The sequence below is a fragment of the Dendropsophus ebraccatus genome, chromosome 1, assembly GCF_027789765.1.
Source record: "Dendropsophus ebraccatus isolate aDenEbr1 chromosome 1, aDenEbr1.pat, whole genome shotgun sequence".
Taxonomy (NCBI): Eukaryota; Metazoa; Chordata; class Amphibia; order Anura; family Hylidae; genus Dendropsophus; species Dendropsophus ebraccatus.
Genome location: NC_091454.1, coordinates 117289633 through 117314147, shown reverse-complemented (window position 1 = coordinate 117314147; position 24515 = coordinate 117289633). Strand labels below are relative to the sequence as shown.

At 44.9% G+C, this 24515-nt stretch overlaps 1 protein-coding gene across 1 annotated transcript in view; it reads right to left on the bottom strand.

Annotated features, from left to right (window-relative positions):
- The window catches only part of LRRK2 (leucine rich repeat kinase 2), a 150975-nt gene extending 128887 nt beyond the window's left edge, over positions 1-22088 (bottom strand). The window contains exons 1-4 of the mRNA XM_069977268.1: positions 21804-22088; positions 7667-7867; positions 7495-7580; positions 4871-4980 (exon numbers count right to left, since the gene is read on the bottom strand). Of these exons, the coding sequence (XP_069833369.1) occupies positions 4871-4980; positions 7495-7580; positions 7667-7802 (332 nt within the window). The 5' untranslated portion in view covers positions 7803-7867; positions 21804-22088. The remainder of the gene's footprint in view (positions 1-4870; positions 4981-7494; positions 7581-7666; positions 7868-21803) is intronic.
- Between the last annotated feature and the right edge of the window lie 2427 nt (positions 22089-24515).

The window sequence follows — 24515 nt, the reverse complement described above, 5'->3', positions numbered from 1 at the left end:
TTTCATGACATGTTCCACTTTATGTTAGTGGTACATTTTGGCCGATACCTTTAACTTTTTTTGTGAAAAACTCCAAAATGTTGTGAAAAATTTAACAAAAATAGCATTTCTCTGAATTTGAAAGTCTCTGCCAATAAGGAAGATACTTATACCACATAAATTATTGATTAATTCATATCTATAACATGTCTACTTTATGTTGGCAGCATTTGATGAACAGGCTTTAACTTTTTTAGGACTTTAGAGGCTGTAATTGTTTAGTAGCAATTTTATAAATTTTTGTGAAAATTTAAACTTGGAATTTTTTAGGGACCAGATCAGTTTTGGAGCATATTCTAGAAGCCTGTATACAAGAAACCCCCATAAATCACCCTATTTTGAACTCTTCACCCTTTGAAGTATTCAAATTGACATTTAAAACTGTTTTTAACCCTTTAGGCATTTCACAGGAATAACTGCAAAGTAAGTGTGAAAAGTAAAAATTTCCATTTTCTTTGCAGAGATTCCAATTCAATCCTATTTCTTTCATACCGCACAGCTATAAAAAAGGGAAATGCAATAAAACATTTATTCCTCTGAATCTGCAGTTTTTAAAAATACCCCATTTGTGAACGTAGAGTGATGTGCGGGCGCACAACATGGCTCAGAAGAGAAGGAGCACCCTTTAAATTTTGGAGTGTGGATTTGGCTGGAATAAATGTAGGAGACCATGTTACAGTTACAGAGCCCCACTAGTGCCGAGACAGGGGAAACCCCCACAAGTGACCCCATTTTGAAAATGAAACCCCTTAAAGAATGTAACAAGGGGTACAGTGGGCATTTGGACCCTAAAGGTTTTTCAAAGGTTTATTGCAAAAGTGGGCCGTGAAAATGAAAAATCCCATTTTTCACACTTATACATTGGTGAAACCCCAAATTTTTCAAATTTCAAAAAGCTTGGAGGAGGAAAGGCCCCCCTATATTTGTAAAGCAAATTCTCCTGAGCACAGAAATACCCCATTAGTGGACGTGAAGTATTGTACGGGCGCACAACAGGGCTCAGAAGATAAGGAGCACCTATGTCTGTGGGTGCACAGACGTTTACTGACACTAACGGACACTGACTGACGTTTACTCACACTTACTAATGCACACTGACTGATGCTTACTTACGGACGCTGACTGACGATTACTAACGGACGCTGATTGATGCTCAGTAATGGACACTGACTGATGCTAGCTGACACTTACGGAAGGTGACTGATGCTTACTGACATCTCCTAATGGACGCTGACTGACGCTTACTAAGGGATGCTGACTGATATGTACTGACAGACACTAACACTTACTGACGCTGACTGACCCTTACTAAGGGACGCTGATTGGCGCTTACTAACGGATGCTGACTGACACTGATGCTTACTAACGGACGCTGACTGACGCTTACTAATGGACGCTGACTGACGCTTACTAACGGACGCTGACTGACGGACGCTGACTGACGCTTACTAATGGACGCTGACTGACGCTTTCTAACGGATGCTGACTGACGGACACTAAGATCTCCCTTATTACTGGGAGATCACAGGGGAGGGGAACTTTTTATTATATGTGTGTGTTTTACACTGTATGGATGGAGGCTCTGATCCCTCACAAAGTGAGGGATCAGAGCCTGCATCCACCATCAGATACTGTGATTGGCAGCTCTGATCACAGAGCTGCCAATCACAGTATATAGCAGCATGTACCAGCGTCATTACACAGACGCTGGTACATGCTGCTGCAGCAGGGGGGGTCACAGCAGAGATCGCTCCTTCCCCCTCCTCCTCGCAGCACTGGTTCCCCGGTCCTGGAACTCACTCTGAGCTCCGGGATCCGGGGAGCCAGTGCTGCCAGGAGGCAGGGGAAGGATAGACCTCTGCTGTTGTCCTCCTGCTGGTGAGTACCGGCACAGCAGCAACAGCGGCGGCAGGGACCGGGGGGGGGGGTCATGCTGCAGCAGGAGGGGGTCACTGGAGGGGATCACAGCAGTGGTCACTGTCTCCCTCTCCTCCTCGCATTGGCTCCCTGGTCTCGGAACTCACTCTGAGCTCCGGGATCCGGCGATCCAGTGTTGCCAGGAGGAGAGGGAAGGAGAGACCTCTGCTGTGGCCCTCCGGTACACAGCAGCAGCGGTGGCGGTAGCGTGGACCGGAAGATCGGTAGACACGGCCGCGGGGGGGATCAGCAGGGGGTTGAGTCTGGGGGGTAGGTCACGAGCGCGGGGCTGGTGGTAGGGAGGAGGCAGTGACGGGGGTTTGGGGCGGTGTTGGGGGCGGCTGCAGAGCGGGGAGGAGGGGGAGGGAGTTCAGTCCCAGCTTCCCCCGGATCCCGGAGATCAGTGGAGACCGGGACCGGCGGTTTTACTACTGTTATCACGGGCATCAGTGGATTGTAACCGATCTACTGATGCCGGTGATCGCCTGTGCGGGACCCCTTCACGGGGTCCAGCAGCAGCTACACTAAACTGTCAGCTATCAGCTGACAGTTTAGTTTCGGCTCCCGGTCACTGTTTATGTAAATAGTGAGCACCGGGAGCCGGGAAGTTATTGTACGTCCTGGTGCGGAAAGTAACCTCCTGCCAGGACGTACAATAACGCCCTGGTGCGGCTAGGGGTTAATTGGATTGAAGGGTTGACAGAGAGCTTTGGGATAGCCGTTGTGTGTGTTTTATTTTGATAGCATGTTTCATCATACCATGTGCCAGGAGACGGTTTACTACATCGACCAAAGATCTCAGCCCGCAGATGTTGGCACTGGAACCTGCAACTGCAACCTATGGAGACCTGAACTACAAGAAGATCTACACACCTCTGAGACAATCTACACTATATAGTTCCAAAGATAACCCCCATAAGTGAAGTAAAGATGAGGGTCAAAACATCTGAATTTCCTATGCACAAGTCCACTCATTGGGGGCTTATTCACTATGAATGAACCGTCAAGTAACTGGTGAAGAGGAATCGGTGCATTGGGACAGATGGGTGAGGTTCTTTTATAGGGACAGAATAGTCTTCATAGGGGGACTGTTGTGGAAATAAAGACAATTCTGTATATACTATTGTTAAAGATGGCCCCCATATCCTGGACAACGCCTAAAGGAGAAAGTCTGTGTATGACTACTTAATCCATGAGCTATGTAATACAACCCACTATGTAAATAAGGAACCTGTCCATGGCAAATAATAGCCTGGCATCTTATCTATATACCTCCCCTCTTTGTTCTTACTTCTTTCTGCTATATAACCTTCTGTAATGCTTATAATAAATGAGCTCTACCTTGACATGACGTCATAGTGGTTCTTCATACGCATATGCATATATATATAAGCATACCTAATTTGGAGCAGATAGACAACAGTCTGGTACGGATTGAGTACCATCCACAACAATTCAAACTTTTATTGGGAGAGAGGCTTCGTCATTTTTTTTTTTTTTTTTTAAACGTCCCCCTAGGGTGCATGGATCGCCAAGCTGACTGCCAGGAGGAAGATTGGGGACCTCGGGCAGTAAGTTACAACAATCGGAACCCCCATGTTACATTGTGGGGGTCCCGATCTGACAGTGACAGGGGTGCAGCTCCAGTCACTGAATTTTAAAGGCCGTGATTGCAGCACTGCAGTGGCGGTCAATCAATAACAGTGAAGATCTAGCTGCTAATAGCAGCCGCTCCCCACATGTTATGATGTGAGCTCAGCTCCTGAGCTCACTTAATTGTGCTGCTGGACCCACTGGCGTACAGGTACGTCATGGGTCCTTAAGTTACAGGCTCCACTGGTGTACAGGTACGTCATGGGTCCTTAAGGGGCTAAAATGATGAAAGGACTGGACAGATAGGCACACGTTTTATCACAGTGTGTACTGTCTGTTATAAATATTGCAGGGGGTTGCATAAAATATCTACACTTCTTTACTAACCCCATATGTAGCACAAGGCCTTAAAAAATTACAATCTATATGTGTTTTAGTAAATGATGATATGGGGTTCTGTCACTAACTTTGTGCCAACATGAATTTGGTAAGTTAGCCAACAGATTGACAGAAAGATAGACAGGCAGAAAGACAGACAGGCTGATCAGACTACACAGAGATTGTGTGCTGTTATCATGGAAATGCACAGTCTGCAAGCCAGGTGTAAAAGCAGAGATCAATCACCACAAAATATTGCCTATAGCACCGTTTCCAAACATATAAGTAACCGGTTTCAGCGTTACTCATATCCCCTGAAAATGAACTCTGTAAATCACTTGCGTCATATGAAAACTTTACTTACCTTGGCATCGGGGTGGTCCTCAGTGGTGAAGTACTCATGGCTGGCAGGAAAAATCCTCTGTAATGACACCTCGCTGGAAGTGTCAGCGCTCAGGGACTGTCCCCCTAAGACGCTACAATGAGAATCATGCCCAGAAGGGCCTGATTACAGGGGATTTTTTTTTCCCACCAGCCATGACAATTTAGGTGCTGAAGACGAATCAGATGCCAAGATAAGTATCATTTACAAAGTTCATTTTCAGAGTGACTCGGATACTGATTACTTGTATTACTTTGGAAACAGTGCTACAGGCTATATTTCATTGTATTTATAGGTTAAGGGTACAAACCCACACACCGTATACGCAGCAGATACGCAACAAATACGCAGCAGATGTGAAGGTGAAGATTTGATGTTGTGTTCAGTTATTTAGATCTAATCTGCTGCGTATTTGCTGCGTATCGCAGCAGTCAATACGCTGCGTATACGGTGTGTGGGTTTATACCCTAAGAGACAATTGTATGGTGATTGGTTTCCCTTAACCTGCACAAAGTTATTATTTTATAAACTTTGAAATAATACTTATGTCTATATACTTACTGATGAATGCCAAGGACTTCCCACTCATGTCCAATATCTACTGGAGCATGTAAACTATGCAGTATATTTGGGCACACCTTTATCAATCTGCATAGTAGAGACCAGCCAACCTGAAATACAGAAATTTATCTTTCATAAAATATACTTGAAAACCCTCCAGCTCTCCAGACTAGAAGGAATACACCAAATCAATTGCAAAATGGCTTTAGTAAACAAAAAATGCACATTATTTGACTATAGCAATAAAGCTAATATTAGCCTTTACTCTTGGCCAGCATAAAAGGTTACTATTGCTCAATGTTAATAGGTTTACTTTTGTAGGCAGATTGCTCAAGTGCCAATTGATTCAAATATTTACAATTTAAAGTGTGATTTTAAGCAAATGGTAATAGCTCAGTATAAATACCAGACGGTAACACATAAAAGCTATTACTTCTGAATGAGATATTATTTACTGATGAATTAAAAAAACAGAGTGTCCCTATGTCATTTAGATGGCATGGTTTTATTTTTTATATTCAAAATGCATATTGTAGATGCAACCTTTTCTCATAAAGAAAATGTTCATAAAGAATGTAAATGGCTGTGAAATGTGTTGGTGCTATATAAAGATACTTTTTATGATTATTAATATTATGACTATTATTATTATTGTTTCTAACCAAGTTATAGGCAATAGGCAGATGCCAACAGAGACAGGTCCTTTAGCCGATAGCTAGACCGTGAATATATGGAAAGGAAATCAAAAATAGAAAACACATTAAATTTAGAGTAATTCCTCCCTTAGGTCCCATGCACAAGTCAGGAAAATTCATCGGGCTTGTGCATGGGCCCCTAATCTTTAATTCTTTATAGTTCCTCATACTGCAATCAAAAGTGTTAGAACAATACAGTTGTGAAATACAATTTTAAATATGTCTCTCCACCTACTTACAAGCCCCCACTGCTCTTTCTGTAATAGTATACTAAAATTATGAACATCTACACTGCTTCCATGTTAAATTACTAAATACAAAAAACCTCTAGGTGTGTGCATTACAGAAATGCAGGAAATGTTGCTGTTATAAAGTATGTGTAACACTAAATTCTTCAGTAACTGAATTTTTATTTCACTTAACCGTTTGAGGACCAGGCCCAAAATGACCCAGTGGACCGCGCAAATTTTGATCTTAGTGCTTTCGTTTTTCCCTCCTCCCCTTCTAAGAGCTCTAGCACTCTCAGTTTTCTATCTACAGGCCATGTAAGTGCTTGTTTTTTACAGGAATAGTTGTACTGTGTAATGGCGTCATTCATTTTACCATAACATGTATGATGGAATTCCAAATATATTATTTATGAAGATATAAATAGGTGAAATCGTAAGAAAGAATGCAATATGGTAACGTTTGGGGGGTTCCTGTGTCTACGTAATGCACTATATGGTAACAGCGACATGACACTATTATTCTATAGGTCAGTCCGAACACAACCATATGCAGGTTACACAGATTCTCTAATGTTATATATATATATTTTTTTATGAAATCCTTTTTTTTGGCAATTAAATATTAATAAAATGGGCCTATTGTGACGCTTATAACGGTTTTATTTTTTCACCTACGGGGCTGTTTGGGGTGTCATTTTTTCCGCCATGATCTCTAGTTTTTATTAATACCATATTTGTGAAGATCGGACGTTTTGATCACTTTTTATAGATTTTTTTTAATATATAATGTAACATAAAATCGGTAATCTGCGCACTTTTTCCCCTCTTTTCGTGTACGCCGTTTACCGGTCGCAATGATGCTTGTTATATTTTAATAGATCGGACAATTACGCACGCTACGGTATATTATACGTTTATCTATTTATTCATTTTTATATGTTTTATTTATATAATGGGAAAGGGGGGTGATTTAGACTTTTATTGGGGGAGGGGTTTTGGGGTAGTGTGTTAGTGTTTTGAACATTTTTTTTTTACACTTTTGAAGTCCCTTTGGGGGACTTCTACATACATTACTTTGATTTCTACACTGATGAATGCTATGCCATAGGCATAGGCATAGCATTGATCAGTGTTATCGGCGATCTGCTCATTGAGCCTGCCTGTGCAGGCTCAGTGTAGCAGATTGCCGATCGGACCGCATGGAGGCAGGTAAGAGACCTCCGGCAGTCCGTTTCAACGATCGGGACCCCCGCAGTCACACTGCGGGGGTCCCGATCGGTAAGTGACAGGGGACTCCCCCTGTCACTTACACTTAAACGCCGCGATCGCGGCGTTTAAGGGGTTAATGACACGCGGCAGCGCGATCGCTGCAGCGTGTCATTACCGGTGAGGTCCCGGCTGCTGATTGCAGACGGCCCCCACCTGCTATGAAGCGCGCTCCGCTCCGGAGCGCGCTTCATAGCGGGAAAAACACCCAGGACGTAAGGTTACGTCATGGGTCGTCTGGGGACAGACTTCCATGACGTAACCCTACGTCCTGGGTCGTCTAGGGGTTAAAAGCCACATACATCAGACTCTACAAGTTAAAAAAACACTAACAATTTACTCTACAGGAAAAGAAATATGCAAAATCATATAATCATTAGATTTCTCCAAAACCAAGCAGTAAAAAAACATTCTTGTATAAATGTAACATTACCTCCTGTATGACAGCGACTTTCTTGTAGGATTCCAGAACCAGTAAGAGAGGCAAATGCACATTTACGTGACTGAATATTTCGGCAGCTAATAGTGAACAAAATACATAAACATTAGCTTTTAAATACATAAAAAGAAGATGCAGCACTTTAAAAGCCCAAGTCAAACCTTACCATCATCACAAGAGGTATAGGTGTGCAAATCTTCCAATATCTGAACCAGGTTGTCAACCTGCTTTCCTTCCTCCACATTCCTAAGGCGTACAACCAGCTTCTTGACATTTTCTTCAATCTCTATTTTGCTGTTCATGGTTTCTTTCTGTCGGGGTGATGGTTCATGGTTTAGTTCTTCATTTCTTCAAAGTGTAAGCTTCACTACAAAATAATTAGACAGTCAGAAACCAATACAAATTATGAGAACTAATTCAAAAAAGGCAGCTGCTACACATTTAGGCAATGTTCCCACAATGTAAAAATAAGGGCAAATAATGGCTGCTGTTGCAAAACAACAACTGTTATTAAAACAACTCTGTACCCACAATCTGACCCCCCCAAACCGCTTGTACCTTTGGATAGCTGTTTTTAATCCAAGATCTGTCCTGGGGTCCGTTCGGCAGGTGATGCAGTTATTGTCCTAAAAACAACTTTTAAACTTACAGCCCCATGCCCTACGGGCGTGGCTTAGGGTATCTGTGCCCTAACTTTGCACCACCCCTCCGTCCCTTCTCCCCAACCTCTGCCACTGAATTATTTTCTGCTGAAAATTTGCACAGGTGTCTTAACAATCCAGCCCATGTGCCGGGCTGACATAGCTGACGAATAGGAGACAATCTGCCTGGAGCATTCCTAATGATAAGAAGGGCGGGGAGGAGGGGCTGAGAGGGTGTGCCAGCCTAAGGCATACACAATCTAGGCCACTCCCGTAGGTCACAAGGCTGCCAGTTTAAAAGTTGTTTTTTAGGACAATAACTGCATCACCTGCCAAACGGACCCCAGGACAGATCTTGGATTAAAAGCAGCTATCTGAAGGTACAAGCGGTTTGAAGGGTCAGATTGTGGGTACAGAGTCGCTTTAATGATCATTAATAATGGCCGTTTTGTGCCCTTATTTTTACATTGTGGAAACAGACTTAACAGAAGATGATACTAGTCTTATGGTGTGTTTAAACAGAGAGATTTATCTGACAGATTTTTGAAGCCAAAACCAGGAACAGACTATAAACAGAGAACAGGTCATAAAGGAAAGACTGAGATTTCTCCTATTTTTAAATCCATTCCTGGCTTTTTATCTGTCAGATAAATCTGTCTGTGTAAACATACCATTACTCACCCCTATCCAATTCATATGATCACACACCACGTGTTTCTGCCTCAGGTAAGTTTATTCAATGGAATGCTGAACCAGGAAGCAAGAAGGGCAAATGACTACAACAAGTTTGTAAAGAAATCTAAACAACGTCTTACAAAACAGGCTTACTGTTCTTTGGAAAAATATCAGCTACAACATAAAGAGAAACCGAAATGTTACAGTGTCATTGACCTTATAGTTTTCAAAATCTAAATCAACAGGGGATAAGGGATATACCTAAAGAAAATGCCAGACATTAATCTATGATGTTTGTGATACATGCTTGTGTATGGTTCTCTTGTATCTAATTCTTTAATGTGGTGAGACGCAGGACCTTCACCCTCCCCCCCCCCATCTTTTTTTCCTTTGCCATCCCTAACCTCCCCCCCCCTCACCTCCCATGGTTCTTGTTAATTCTTCCCCCCCCCCCCTCCTTTTTCTTTTCATCTTGGACCCCCCATACATTACGTGCGCTATATTGGTACACAGTTTTAGGCTGGGTTCACACTACGTATATTTCAGTCGGTAATGTGGTCCTCATATTGCAACCAAAACCAGGAGTGGATTAAAAACACAGAAAGGATCTGTCCACACAATGTTGAAATTGAGTGGATGGCCGCCATATAACAGTAAATAACGGCCATTATTTCAATATAACAGCCGTTGTTTTAAAATAACAGCAAATATTTGCCATTAAATGGCGGCCATCCACTCAATTTCAACATTATGTGAACAGAGCCTTTCTGTGTTTTCAATCCACTCCTGGTTTTGGTTGTAATGAGGACCACAATACTGACTGAAATATACATAGTGTGAACCCAGCCTCAAGCTGTATTTGTAATTGGGTCCACAAAACCCTTCCGCTTTTTCCCTTTGTACTCTTTATCGTTTTGTTGTAAAACTGAAAAATTTCAATAAATAAAAGATTGAAAAAAAAAAAAAAAAAAAAAAGGAAATGACAGGCAGGCAGACTTATGAAAAAAATATGTATATACTTTACTTTATTGAAGGGGTTATCCAGCGCTACAAAAAAACATGGCCACTTTCTCCTACAGACAGCACAACTCTTGTCTCCAGTTTAGGTGTGGTTTGCAATTAAACTCCATTCACTTTAATGGAATTGAATTACAAAACAATTGCAAATTTATATAAGGGTGTAAATATACACCTGGTGTTAACTGCCCACAGCAACCAATCACAGCTCCTCTTATATTTTACCAGAGCTGAAAACTGAGCTGTGATTGGTTGCTGTGGGCAGTTTACACCAGGTGTATATTTACACCCTTTCATAAATCTCCCCCCAAGTGTAAAGCGCCGATAACACTGATTACGGTTATGCAATAGCATTGCATTGAAGTATGCAATCTAATGATTGCATGTGAAAAAGGTTTTAAAACATATGACACAGCCTCTCCCCCAATAAAAGTTTAACTAACCTTTCTTTACCATTTTACAAATAAAACATGTAAAAATAATTTTTTGCCATATTATTTATCTGAAAACAAAATAATAAAAAGAGAAATATAAAATTATACTAATAAAAAGTAGAGATTGTGGCAGAAAAAAATGAAACCCCAACCAGCCCTGTAGGTGATAAAATCAAAGCGGTATGGGTCTTAGAAGGTGTTGCGGGAAAAAAACAACAAAATTTAATATTTATCCACCTAAGAGCGAAAAAATGAAATAGTAGCTGGTCTTACTCACCAAGCCCCTCTAAATATTTTGAGCCATCTTCTGTCTTTCTAGCTGCTGCCATTCCTAAGTTACAAATTTTTCTAAAAGCGATCTATATCCAAGATAGAAAACTACATTTCCCATCATGCAACTTCCTGATTGGTCTGTTTGTGTACTGGCCCCCTTAGCTTTCTTTCCTGACCACTGCTGTCATTATTATTGCACAGTAAACACAGGACTGTTTTTTTAACTGATGTTGCATCACATCACCCCAGTATGTATTCTATACTAGCTGATGATGTAGCAGAAATGATGCGCACATGGTGTAGCTATGTTCTGCATAATGGCATCTGTTTACCGGGGGTGGGGGTGTAGTGTAGGTTTACACTTTTGCTTGCTGACTGAATTAAAACATTCTAGTTCCATCCAGACCATCTGTGACAAAAAGACAGGTACATAGGCCTGCATTCACTGACAGCAAGCAAAGATAGAGCTATAACGATTCACATTACAGACACCTAGGCTCAGGGACACATGTAAGTCTATGGAAGCAGCACAGGTGCATGGAGATGATGCAGATGAGGTCTCCTGGGGGTTGGGTTACCAAGTCAATAGACAGATAGCCCCGCCCCCCAAAGAGGAGATCACATGTCCTGTGACTACAAAAGGAGGGGAAGAGGGAGCTGAGCATGATCAGAGTGGACCCAGAGTAGACGACTCTTGACATTTATAAGCGGATAAGAATGAGAAAAAAAAAAGGGTGCAAGATAGGTTATGTATCTAGGTTATGTATCTAGACATGATATTGGGAAGGGGGATTGTTTAGAATATTTATAACCCTTTTAAGGCCAAAATCCACTGTGTCCTTAAAGGGTTAAATGTACTGTCACACATATGCAATAGCTGTTGACAAGCTGAAAACTAACCTCTGACCATTGTTAAAAAAAATAAAAAATAATAATAATAGTATTGTCACATTATGGACCCATTTAGAGTAATGAAATCAAAATGTAATTCAAGGTTGATACAGACAAACACACACACTCCACTTTAATATAAAAACGTAAAATCTTGTGATGACTTAAAGTTCACAAAAAATTAATATTGGCCCCCCCGGTAGGCGCTGGCATGTATACTCACCGCAGCTGATCGGTGTTCTGCGGTGCGGCTTCGTTCCGGTCCCGCGGCGCAGTACAAAACCGGCGCGCGCTTACGTTAGCCTTTGCTGTGACTCCTCTTCTCTCTCCTGGGATTGAACCCCGGAGGTCACACGCTTCCATAGAGAATGCATTGAAGTGCGTGAGTTCCGGCGTTCAATCCCGGGAGACAGAAGAGGAGTAACCACAGAGGCTGAAGTGAGCGCTCGCCGGATTTGAACAGTGCCGCGAGACCGGAACAAAGCCACACCGCAGAATACCGATCAGCTGCGGTGATTGTATACATGCCAGCGGGGGGCAATAATAAGTTTTTGTGAACTGCTTCTTTAAGTATACTGCTTAGTGTCTACAGGGTTACATGAGCACAGTTTCCTTATTTACTAAGGCAGTCCCAGAATTTCCCCTATGAGTTGTCACTTTCAAAGTCATCTGTAAATGTCTTAACCACAACCTTGAAATTCTCAAACCTCATAGATTTCACTCTTTCACATGCTGAAATGCTACATACATATATAATTCTAGTTCAAAGTACAGTGGTGCCTTGGATTACGAGCATAATTCGCTCCGGGGCCGTGCTTGTAATCCAAATCCACTCCAAAGTAAGTTTTCCCTTAATAAATCATAGAAATGCAGACAATTGGTTCCACACCCCAAATATAATGATTTATTATTCTGAATAACATGTAAAACTAAAGAAACAAACATTTAGAAACAGCTCATTATGTGATATTATAAGTTACTGTACAGTAATGGAGAGGATGGGAAACACAAGGGCTGACAGGGACTACAGGGAGCAGGAAGGAATGAGCAGGGCAGATGTGGGCACATACATGCAGCACTCTCTGTCCAGGGAGAGAGGGGTAACAGCTATGGAGAGATTACCTCCACAGTGCTGCCCCCTGATGCAAACCCCAGCCTGAAGTGGATCTGACATGATTTGGAATGTGAGGGAGACTTCCTGGGTCATAGTACAGTGCTGTAGACCCTGCTATGCAGACCATGCCCCTCCCCCACAGTACAGGGAGCTCTTAAACCAAAGCAATGCTCTTAAACCAAATCACAATTTTGAAAAACTGTAAGCTCTTAAACCAAGTTACTCTTAAACCAAGGTTCCACTGTATTGTACAGATTTCTTGTGGTCTGTTTAAAAAAAATTTAAGCTTTTATATAATTTTGTAGCCGCTATACTTTTCACTGAACAGTCAGATGGGTGGGAAAATTACTGCAAAATGGGGCTTAGAAATGTGCTTGGGAACTTCATGATCCCGCTCCTCTGAATATGCTTCAGCCTCGTAATCACACCCAATTAACCTACGATTCACATCCCCTTTTTGAAATAAATCACAGAAAGTATAACTTTAGGTATGGAATTTAATTACCTATAATTTTACCCCCCCCCCCCCCCCCCGGAATAACTGTTAGAACAATAAGCCTGCAATGGATGCACTGGTGTACCTTAAAGAAGCAGTTAACTTTTTATTTTTTTCGCCCCCCCCGGGTAGCCGCTGTCAAGTATACTTACAAAAGATGATCGGTGTCCCGTTCCCGTCGGTCAGTTCCGTCCCGCGGTGCCGTTCACATCGGTCGCGCGCTCACTTCCGCCGGCGCTGTGACTCCTCTTCTCTCCCTTGTCATTTGAACGCCGGAAGTCACGCGCTTCCATAGAGAATGCATGGAAGCGAGTGACTTCCGGCGTATAATCACTGGGCAGAGAAGAGGACTCGCAGCAGCCGGCGGAAGTGAGCGCGCGCCCGATGTGAACGGCACCGCGGGACGGAACTGACCGACGGGAACGGGACACCGATCATCTTCTGTAAGTATACTTGACAGCGGCTACCCGGGGGGGCGAAAAAAATAAAAAGTGAACTGCTTCTTTAAGGGTACAAACCCACTTGACGTATTTGCTGCGTGAATCAGTCTTAAAAATAAGCAGGCAAAACGCAGGTTGGCTTTATACGATTGTTCTGCGTTAAAATACGCAATTGCGTATTTTTGAAGCGTGAAGCTTGTTGTTAGCAAAGCATCAGTTGTTAACAACCTGTGCGAAAAACGCATGTAGCTTCACGCTTCAAAAATACGCAATTGCGTATTTTAACGCAGAACAATTGTATAAAGCCAACCTGCGTTTTGCCTGCTTATTTTTAAGACTGATTCACGCAGCAAATACGTCAAGTGGGTTTGTACCCTAAGCTGGTATCAATGTACAGGGCCGTTTCTAGAGGCGGGCGGGCTGGGCGACCGCACGGGGCGCCGACAGCTACGGGGCGCTGGTGGCACCCCCCAGACTCCACTTAGCTGCGCACGCACCCCCGGCCGCCCGCCTGCTAGCTCGCTGGCCCCATCACCTGGCAAGACTGCCCTCTGCCCCGGACCGCCCGTAGCTCCGCCTACGGACCGCCTGGACCTCCGCCTCCGGACCGGCCTTAGCTCTGCCCCCGGACCGCCTGGACCTCCGCCTCTGGACCGGCCGTAGCTCCGCCCCCGGACCGGCCGTAGCTCTACCCCCGGACCGCTCCGACCCAGCCGAGCACTCTGCACCTGCAGACATCTTCTCCCTCCAGCAGCGCAATGACGTCATTTCACTGCGTTTGCTGGAGAGAGATGTGTGCAGGGGCAGCAGCGGCCTGCTCCTCGTAGGCTGGAGGAGAGGAGGAGAAGAGGAGAGAGGGACCTCTATGCCAGAATAAGGTGAGTATAATGTTTTTTTTTGTGTGTGTGTGTGTGTGTGTGTGTGTTTGGCAATGCAGGGGGAGCAGAGGGGATTATTATTATTATGGGGGGGGGGGCAGCACAGGGAGGATTATTACAATGGGGACAGCACAGGGGGGATTACAGGGGGTGGTCACCCAGCTTTTCCAGCATCCTGTATGTCAGTAAAATGGAGGTCGCCCAGCTTTTCCAGCATCCTGTATGTCAGTAAAATGGAGGTCAGCCAGCTTTTCCAGCATCCTGCATGTCAGTATAATGGAGGTCACACAGATTTCCCAGCATCCTGTATGTCAGTGTGTAATGAAGGTCACACAGCTTTCCCAGCATCCTGTATGTCAGTGTAATGGAGGTCACCCAGCTTTCCCAGTATCCTGTATGGCAGTGTAATGGAGGTCACCCAGCTTTCCCAGTATCCTGTATGTCAGTGTAATGGAGGTCACCCAGCTTTCCCAGTATCCTGTATGGCAGTGTAATGGAGGTCACACAGCTTTCCCAGCATCCTGTATGTCAGTATAATCGAGGTCACCCAGCTTTCCCAGCATCCTGTATGTCAGTGTGATGGAGGTCACCCAGCTTTCCCAGTATCCTGTATGTCAGTGTGATGGAGGTCACCCAGCTTTCCCAGTATTCTGTATGTCAGTGTAATGGAGGTCACACAGCTCTCCCAGCATCCTGTATGTCAGTGTGATGGAGGTCACACAGCTTTCCCAGTATCCTGTATGTCAGTGTAATGGAGGTCACACAGCTTTCCCAGCATACTGTATGTCAGTGTGATGGAGGTCACACAGCTTTCCCAGTATCCTGTATGTCAGTGTGATGGAGGTCATCCAGCTCTCCCAGTATCCTGTATGTCAGTGTGATGGAGGTCATCCAGCTCTCTCAGTATCCTGTATGTCAGTGTGATGGAGGTCATCCAGCTCTCCCAGCATCCTGTATGTCAGTGTAATGGAGGTCATCCAGCTCTCCCAGTATCCTGTATGTCAGTGTGATGGAGGTCATCCAGCTCTCAGTATCCTGTATGTCAGTGTGATGGAGGTCATCCAGCTCTCCCAGCATTCTGTATGTCAGTATAATGGAGGTCACACCTTGCAGACTTTACTGCACCAAGCAGCAGAATTACTATAGTTTAGGAGCCTAAAGTAGGGAAAAGGGAAGGAAGTTGCTGGATAAGTGCGGAGCCTGAGATGTTTGTCTCGCAGGTTCTGAAGAGATGAATTGTAGCTGCAAGAAACAGTCATGGTGGTCCAGTTGGAGAGGAAAAGGAAAGTGGTGCCGCAGATCAAAGAGAACAAGAGAACGTCACCTGTGAGTCCCTGTATGATGATTTTGTATTCGGTTGAACATTATCTCTTAGGGGTGCAACACCGATCTATACCATAATGCACACACTGCTTCTTCCTAATAACCTAAATGCTGATAGAAGCCCCCCATCCTTCTCCAGGGCTGAATTGAGTGAGGTTGCAGGGGGGGGGGCGCTTTTATCAAGATTCGCCCTGTTGCCAAAATGATCTAGAAACTGCCCTGTCATGTATACCAGCAACAAAGCAAATTATTATTATAATTATTCTTTTTTTTTAAGCAGTTTGCTAAGCACTGGTTTCTAAATAAATTATACAGGATTCTTACAACACATTAACAACACCTTGATTTGTGAGTACAGCATGACCGATCCTGAGAAACAACTGCACTGGACAAGATGTTTGTATGTTCTCCCTGGGTTTCCTCCAGGAACTCTGGTTTCCCCCCATATCCAAGACTTGAAGGGGCATCTCTTTGCTCAAGAGGTGTGAGAGCTATTCTGAATTTCCTTTCCCCCCATATCCAAGAAACAAACAGATAGGTGAACTTAGATTGTGAGGCCTAATGGCGACAGGGACAGATTTGAGTGTAAAGCCCTAAGGAATAAGTTAGTGCTATAAAAATAAAGGAATTATTATTACCAAGGGGTAGGGGGGGGGTTGAAGAAATCAGGTCACCAACATCACTCTACATTAGTTGTGTGTAAATACTACCTCCATCATGCACTGGAATTTGCACAAGGGCACTGGAAACCAGTATTCACCTGGTTTAACTTACACAAACATGCAAACTAGCTTGTTTGGAAAACTGGGGGCATTCTTTGGCCCCCAGAGCACCATTCGGCCCACCTATCACCTCCGAAGTTCACGACTATTTATGCATATGCCCAAGCAGGCAGGTAGGAAAATATATCAGGAGGCGTCAGCGCCGCAGGCGGCAGGCAGGCCAAACTAAAATCTATACATGGCTATCACTGGACTGTTACTAAAATGTGTACATGGTTATCAGTAAACCAAGCTATTAAATGAGCTAATTTGCATATCTTTGCACAATTTAAAGCGATTCTGCACCCACAATCTGACCCCCCCAAAACCACTAGTACCTTCAGATAGCTGCTTTTAATCCAAGATCTGTCCTGGGGTCCGTTCGGCAGGTGATGCAGTTATTGTCCTAAAAAAAACTACTTTTAAACTTGCAGCCCTGTGCCCAACGGCCGGGGCTTAGAAAATCTGTGCCCTAACTTTGCACCACCCCTCCATCCCTTCCACTGGAACATTTTCTCCTGTCTGAACACTGCAAAGGTGCCTTAACGATCCAGCCCATGTTCAGTATTCACACAGCTGACAAATAGGAGACAATCTGCCTGGAGCATTCCTAATGATGAGGAGGGCGTGGAGGAGGGACAGAGAGGTTGTGCCAGCCTAATGCATACACAATCTACGCCCCGGCCGTTGGGCACAGGGCTGCCAGTTTAAAAGTTGTTTTTTAGGACAATAACTGCATCACCTGCCGAACAGACCCCAGAACAGATCTTTGATTAAAAGCAGCTATCCAAAGGTACAAGTGGTTTGGGGGAGTCAGATTGTGGGTACAGAGTCGCTTCAAAGCAAATGTACCATCAGGTACATTCGCTTTAAGTTTTGCACATGAATAGAACGGCGCTGGTGCCATGATCATTTTTTGACCCGGCTCCATTCATTCTAATGAAGCCACGTCATAGAGGGGAGGGAGTTTCTTCCCACTGGGGGCGGGCCAGGCCGCCTCCAGTGTTTCAGCCTGGGCCGGTGCCTGGTAATAGACCAGCGCCTTGCGCGGGAAAGGGGCGCAGTTCAAATAAAGGACCGTGGCACCAACGCCGTTCTATTCATGTGCAAAACTTGAAGCGAACCTACCTGATGGTACATTCACAGTTTTTTCTCAAAAAGGGAGAAACTTAAAAGGATTAAAAGAGTCGAATCAGTAAAAGGAGGTAAGCAGCTATGAACCTGCTAATAGTTTTCCTTTAGTTTTCTTATATAACAAAGGGGTATTCAACCTAAGAGCTTAACAAGAAATGCTCCCAAACCTAGCCGGTTTTACTCATTAAAGAGGTACTCCAGGCTATATGTATTTTCTGTGTATGGCCGGGGAAGTGGGGGATATAGAAGACACTGGTCACTTACCTCCCCGGGTTCCAGCGCTGGGTCCCAGATCGGGCCGCCCCGTTCTACCATCTGGCTGCCGCTTCCTGCTCTGAGCTCGGCTTGAGACGTGACGTCTCAAGGCAGCTCAGCCATTTAGCGGTCAAGGTGGGACTTCGCTACGACCACCGAATGGCTGAGCTGCCTTGAGACGTCACGCCTCAAGCCGCAGCTTAGACCAGAAAGCGGCAGCCGGACGGGAGAACAGGGCGGTGCGCTCCGGGACCCGGCGATGGAACCGGGGAGGTAAGTGACCGGCGCCTTCTATATCCCCTACCTCCCCGGCCATACACAGAAAATACACATAGCCCGGAGTACCTCCTTAACCCTTTAAGGACATGGCCCATTTTCGTTTTTACGTTTTCGGTTTTTCCTCCTTGTGTTTAAAAGGTCATAGCACTTGCATTTTTCCACCTAGAAACCCACATGACCCCTTATTTCTTGCGTCACTAATTGTACTTTGCAATTACAGGCTGAATTTTTGCATAAAGTACACTGCGAAACCAGAAAAAAATTCAAAGTGTGGTGAAATTGAAAAAAAAAACGCATTTCTTTTATTTGGGGGAAATGTGTTTTTACGCCATTCGCCCTGGGGTAAAACTGACTTGTTATGCATGTTCCTCAAGTCGTTACGATTAAAACGATATGTAACATGTATAACTTATATTGTATCTGATGGCCTGTAAAAAATTCAAACCGTTGTTAACCAATATACATTCCTTAAAATCGCTCCATTCCCAGGCTTATAGCGCTTTTATCCTTTGGTCTATGGGGCTGTGCGAGGTGTCATTTTTTGCGCCATGATGTGATCTTTCTATCGGTACCTTGATTGCGCATATACGACTTTTTGATCGCTTTTTATTACATTTATTCTGGATTTGATGCGACCAAAAATGCGCAATTTTGCACTTTGGGATTTTTTTGCGCTGACGCCGTTTACCGTACGAGATCAGGAATGTGATTAATTAATAGTTCGGGCGATTACGCACGCGGCGATAGCAAACATGTTTATTTATTTATTTATTTGTTTACTTTTATTTAAAACCTGGGAAAAGGGGGGTGATTCAGACTTTTATTAGGGGAGGGGGCTTTTTACTATTAACAACACTTTATTTATTTTTTTTACACATATACTAGAAGCCCCCATGGGGGACTTCTAGTATATATACTTGGATCTCTCATTGAGATCTCTGCAGCATAGATATGCTGCAGAGATCCATGAGATCGGCACTCGTTTGCTTTCGGCTGCTGCAGCCGGAAACAAACGAGTGCCGAGCCGAGGACGGCGCCATCTTGGACGCGTCCCCGGCCGGCATCAGTAACGGAGATCGCTCCTCCGGGACAAGGTCCCGGAGGAGCGATCTCCCCCACTAGACACCAGGGAAACGTTGCCTCCGGTAATCGGAGGCAGCTGTCAACTTTGACAGCTGCCTCCGATTAGCTAATTAGCGGGCACGGCGATCGGACCGTGCCCGCTAATAGCAGCGGTCCCGGGCTACTCGCGGCACCCGGGATCGCGGCACTTCAAAGCGGGGCCGCCGCGCGGCCCCGCTTTGAAGTGCTAATGAGGACATAGGACGTACCGGTACGTCCTATGTCCTTAAGAGGTTAAAGTGTCACTGTCGTGAAATTTTTTTTTGCAGAAATCAATAGTCCAGGCGATTTTAAGAAACTTTGTAATTGGGTTTATTATCCGAAAAATGCATTTTTATCATGAAAAAGCAGTTTGAAGCTCTCCCCCCTGTCTTCATTGTTCTCCTATGGAGAGAGCTAAAGAAAAGACCAAAACAGGACAACAAAGAGTTAATCTACAAATCCCTCACAGGATATCTCTTCTGACCATCACCAGTGACCTGTCTGAGCTCGGATTACAGCTGTCACCCAGCTCCGTGCCTGTAATCCTCTGTTATCTGCTTTCTGCTGCCGGCTAACTCCCTCCTTCCTCCTCCCCCCTCCCCTCTCCCTAGAACAGACAGGGTACGTCTCCTGCAACAAGTCACAATTTTCTGATTTTTCAGAGTGGATGAAAAAGAGGAAGGAGGGGGGGACCTGGGAAAGGGCTTTTTACATGCAGATAATGGCAGATTTGGCTAATAAACCCAATTACAAAGTTTCTTAAAATCGCCTGGACTATTGATTTCTGCAAAAAAAAAAAAAAAAATACGACAGTGACTCTTTAAGTTCCCCTCAATATTTAGAGCCCTCTCCCATATTTCTGGCTGCTGCCATTCTTGAGTTACAAGTTTTACTGAAAGCCGGACTATATCCAAGATGGGGCCCGGCCGGGAAACTACTTTCCTCATGCTTATCTCCGCTTATCTCTGAACAGTCCGTTTACATTTGATGTAGCAGAGCTGATGCCCGTGCAGAGTAGCGGGACATAATTGGGACAGCGGGTGAAGGAGGGAAAGCATTGCCCGACATATGATTACAAGGGGTGAGGGACGGCTGCATAATGGGAGGAAGCTGACATTTGATTACTGGGGGTTCAGGGGGAGTCAAAGTACTAGGCTTTGTGGTACTGTGTAAATGATGCTGATGAGGTCTCCTGGGGGCCGGGTATCGGGAAGGGTGATTGTTTAGAACATTGTTTTTGTTACCTGGATAACCCAAGTAAACATGACGATCAGTAGACTAAGCTACTATACATGGCTAGGCTACTGTAGTACACATGGCTATTTGTAGACTAAGGACCCTATTACATTAATAGATATGTGACAGATTATCTGACAGATTTTTCTTCTTTTCAAATCCATTCCTGGCTGTAGCCTAAATTAATCCAGTACATATAAACATTACAGTACAAGGCTACTGAGGCAAATACAGCTACAGTATACAGACGACTCCTCCTGTATATACAGGTTACTGTATACAGACGTCTCCTCCTGTATATACAGGTACAGTATACAGGCGTCTCCTCCAGTATACACAGGTACAGTATACAGACGTCTCCTCCAGTATACACAGGTACAGTATACAGACGTCTCCTCCAGTATACAGACGTCTTCTCCTGTATACACAGGTACAGTATACAGACGTCCCCTCCGGTATATACAGGTACAGTATACAGACGTCCCCTCTGGTATATACAGGTACAGTATACAGACATCTCCTCCGGTATATACAAGAACAGTATACAGACGTCTCCTCCAGTATATACAGATACAGTATACAGACGTGTTCTCCAGTATATACAGGTTACTGTATACAGAAGTCTCCTCCAGTATATACAGGTACAGTGTACAGACGTCTCCTCTGTATATACAGGTACAGTGTACAGACATCACCTCCAGTATATACAGGTACAGTGTACAGACGTCTCCTCCTATATATACACAGGTACAGTGTACAGACGTCTCCTCCTGTATATACAGGTACAGTATACAGATGTCTCCTCCAGTATATACAGGTACAGTATACAGACGTCTCCTCCGGTATATACAGGTACAGTATACAGACGTCCCCTCTGGTATATACAGGTACAGTATACAGACATCTCCTCCTGTATATACAGGTACAGTATACAGACGTCTCCTCCAGTATATACAGATACAGTATACAGACGTGTTCTCCAGTATATACAGGTTACTGTATACAGACGTCTCCTCCTGTATATACAGGCGTCTCCTCCAGTATACACAGGTACAGTATACAGACGTCTCCTCCTGTATACACAGGTACAGTATACAGACGTCTCCTCCTGTATACACAGGTACAGTATACAGACGTCTCCTCCTGTATACACAGGTACAGTATACAGACGTCTCCTCCTGTATACACAGGTACAGTATACAGACGTCTCCTCCTGTATACACAGGTACAGTATACAGACGTCTCCTCCTGTATATACAGGTACAGTATACAGATGTCTCCTGTATATACAGGTACAGTATACAGACGTCCCCTCCTGTATCCCATCAGAGAGCCCGGACCCTGCACCTCACCTGATCACTTCTGTAATATGGATCCTGTCACTGAGCTTCCAACCCTCCGAGTCTCCGCCGCTACAAAGTAAAACAATCTCCTGCTAGAGCTGAACACATGTAGAGGAAAGGGATTCCCAGGGAGCTGATTGGTCGCACGGGAAGTCACTCTGTGTGGGGATTGGCCGTGAAGTTCCGCCCCTTGAATCCGGTGTGGAGGAAAGTACGTAGCGCGCTACTCCCCGGGGACTATGGGGTGCAGAGCTCTTCCTCTCACGAGAACAGCATAATAGTTCTGGTTAACACATGAGGGGCCAAAAAAAGTGCCCGAGTGTTTGTATATGCAGCAAGGGACGCTGACGAATCCGTTCAGAGTAAACGGCTACTAGTTGTTACATGCAAGTGGGCGAAAGGACCTTTGATGACGTCATACCCATGTGACCAGCCTATTATGTGGGCAGAGCCGGTCAGTCTTCACTTGTTGGAGTACTGTGTTATGCTGGTAGTGGCCTGTGTATGAGCTATTTATTTGATCTATTTTTCTGTGCAGTGGAATATGATGCACAGGAGGCAACCACAATCTGGCTGTACGTTTATGCAATGCTCTGCAGGGGTCTGGTGCCATAATTTGAAAACTGTTTTTATTTTTTAATCACAAACTAAATTAAAAAAAAAAAAGAAAAAATGCACACTGTGTACCTCCAGAAACAGCTTGCGATCCAGCAGGAGAGTCCACTTCACAGAACGACCTCCCGCACCCCCAGAAGTGGGTGGGCGACGCGATTAGTCCGCTTCATTCCTGCCTCACACTTAAAGGGGTTATCCAGTGCTACAAAAACATGGCCACTTTATTTCAGAGACAACACGATTCTTGTCTCCAGTTCAGGTGTGGTTTACAATTAACCCCTAGGCGACCCTGTATGTCCAGGGCCACCTACGTCTGTTCAGAGCGGGGCTATTTTGCAACAGTTTTTTTGTGACCAATTGGAGGGGGGCTGCTGTGACTATAGGGGAAGTTGGGGAGGACAGTTCTGGGTAATCTGCTTTTCTATAAGGTTTCTTTATTTAAAAAAAAAAAAAAAAATTTATTAGTGTATTAATTATATTTCCCTCATCGTCTCCACGGCAGCAACCTGAGATGGCCGCCTCCTGATCAGGGACAGGCTGGAAGCAAGGAAGAAACGCTCCATGTGTGCTGGCAAGAGCTTCCTTTCTTCTAGTGTTGTATACTATGACGTTATGCCGCAGGTTTTCTACTCTACGGTGGACCATGGCGTGGAGCTTAAGATGGAATGTCACTTTCGGCCACCAGTGATGATGTACAGTCGGTGACGTGGGGCGTCCAGAGGGATGCTGAATAAGGGGGCCAGAATTAATATCAGCCATAGAACCTTCATTCCTGCAGCCGGATGTCTACAAGATGAGTGTTCCTGAGGGTGATACAACCTTACTGGGAACCATGAGTATTGCTTCAGCTGGCCCTACTGCTTTTTTTTCTTAGGAGTTGTGCTTGTCCTTCTCTCCCTATTTCTTCTGTTAGGGAGGGAAGAGTTCCACAGCTCCTACCCCAGATCGAAAATCAAGGAAGTGAGTTTTTAATCTTTTAATGCCATTTTTGAATTTAAGGCCCAGTTCCGCCGTGCTCAGTGTCCTGCAGTGAGTGAATGGAAGGGCACGCGTGTCCGCTTCCTTTCCTCTCCGCTCAAAGAATTGACTTGACATTTCTTTGAGCGTAAAGCGACGGAAGTGGATGCACGCAAGCCCTCCCATTCACTCACTGCAGGACGCTGAGCACGACGAATTCCGTGGCAGAATTCCACTGTTTTTGTTCAGTGTGAGTTGGGCCTTAAGCCATGATTTGGTTCAGAATTTATCAGGACCGGCTTTTTACACTGTGATAATAAACGCTAAATGTGTGCACAAGATGCCAGTTTTTCACTGACAATAATAATTGGTGTCCTTCCTTCATGGCCCTGTTTTGCCTTTAGGTTCAAAAACTGCATAGAAAAAACTAAACATGAGAACCCAGCCATGCAAGGATTCTTAAAGGGGTAGTTCAGCGCTAAGAAATTATTCACAAAATAACACACATTACAAAGTTATACAACTTTGTAATGTATGTTATGTCTGTGAATCGCCTCCTTCCCCGTGTCCCACCACCCCCGCACGTGTACCCGGAAGTGTGGTGCATTATACATACCTGTCACGTGCCGACACCAGTCTCTGATCTTCTGCCAAGGACGTCATCTTCGGGAGGCCGGCCGAATCGCTGCAGCCGTCCCTCATGCCAGCCCCCCTCTGCCGCATCATCGGCTGCTCAGCCGCGATTGGCTGAGCATAACTGTGCTGAGCCAATCGCGGCTGAGCAGCTGATGTATGCTTCTATGCAGCTGAATCCGTGTCTGTCTCCCTCCCCGCCCCTATTATACCTTCTGCCCGGTTCCAGGCAGCGGGGTGAGCGCTTCTTATCTAAAACTCACCCCGCTGCGGAGCCCCCATTCCCAGCTGGATCAGCATACCCCTAAACAGTCCTGTGCAGGAGCGCTCACCCTCCCCGCTCCTTCCCGGCGGGGTGAGCGCTCCTGCACCTCCCTATGCCCGGTCCCTTGCAGGAGCGCTCACCCGCCGCTTGCTCCTGGCGGGGTGAGCGCTCTTGCCCCATCTCATCTGGTCGCCCGGTCCCTTGCAGGAGCTCTCACCCGGTGAGCGCTTCTGCCCCACTTCCCCCACATT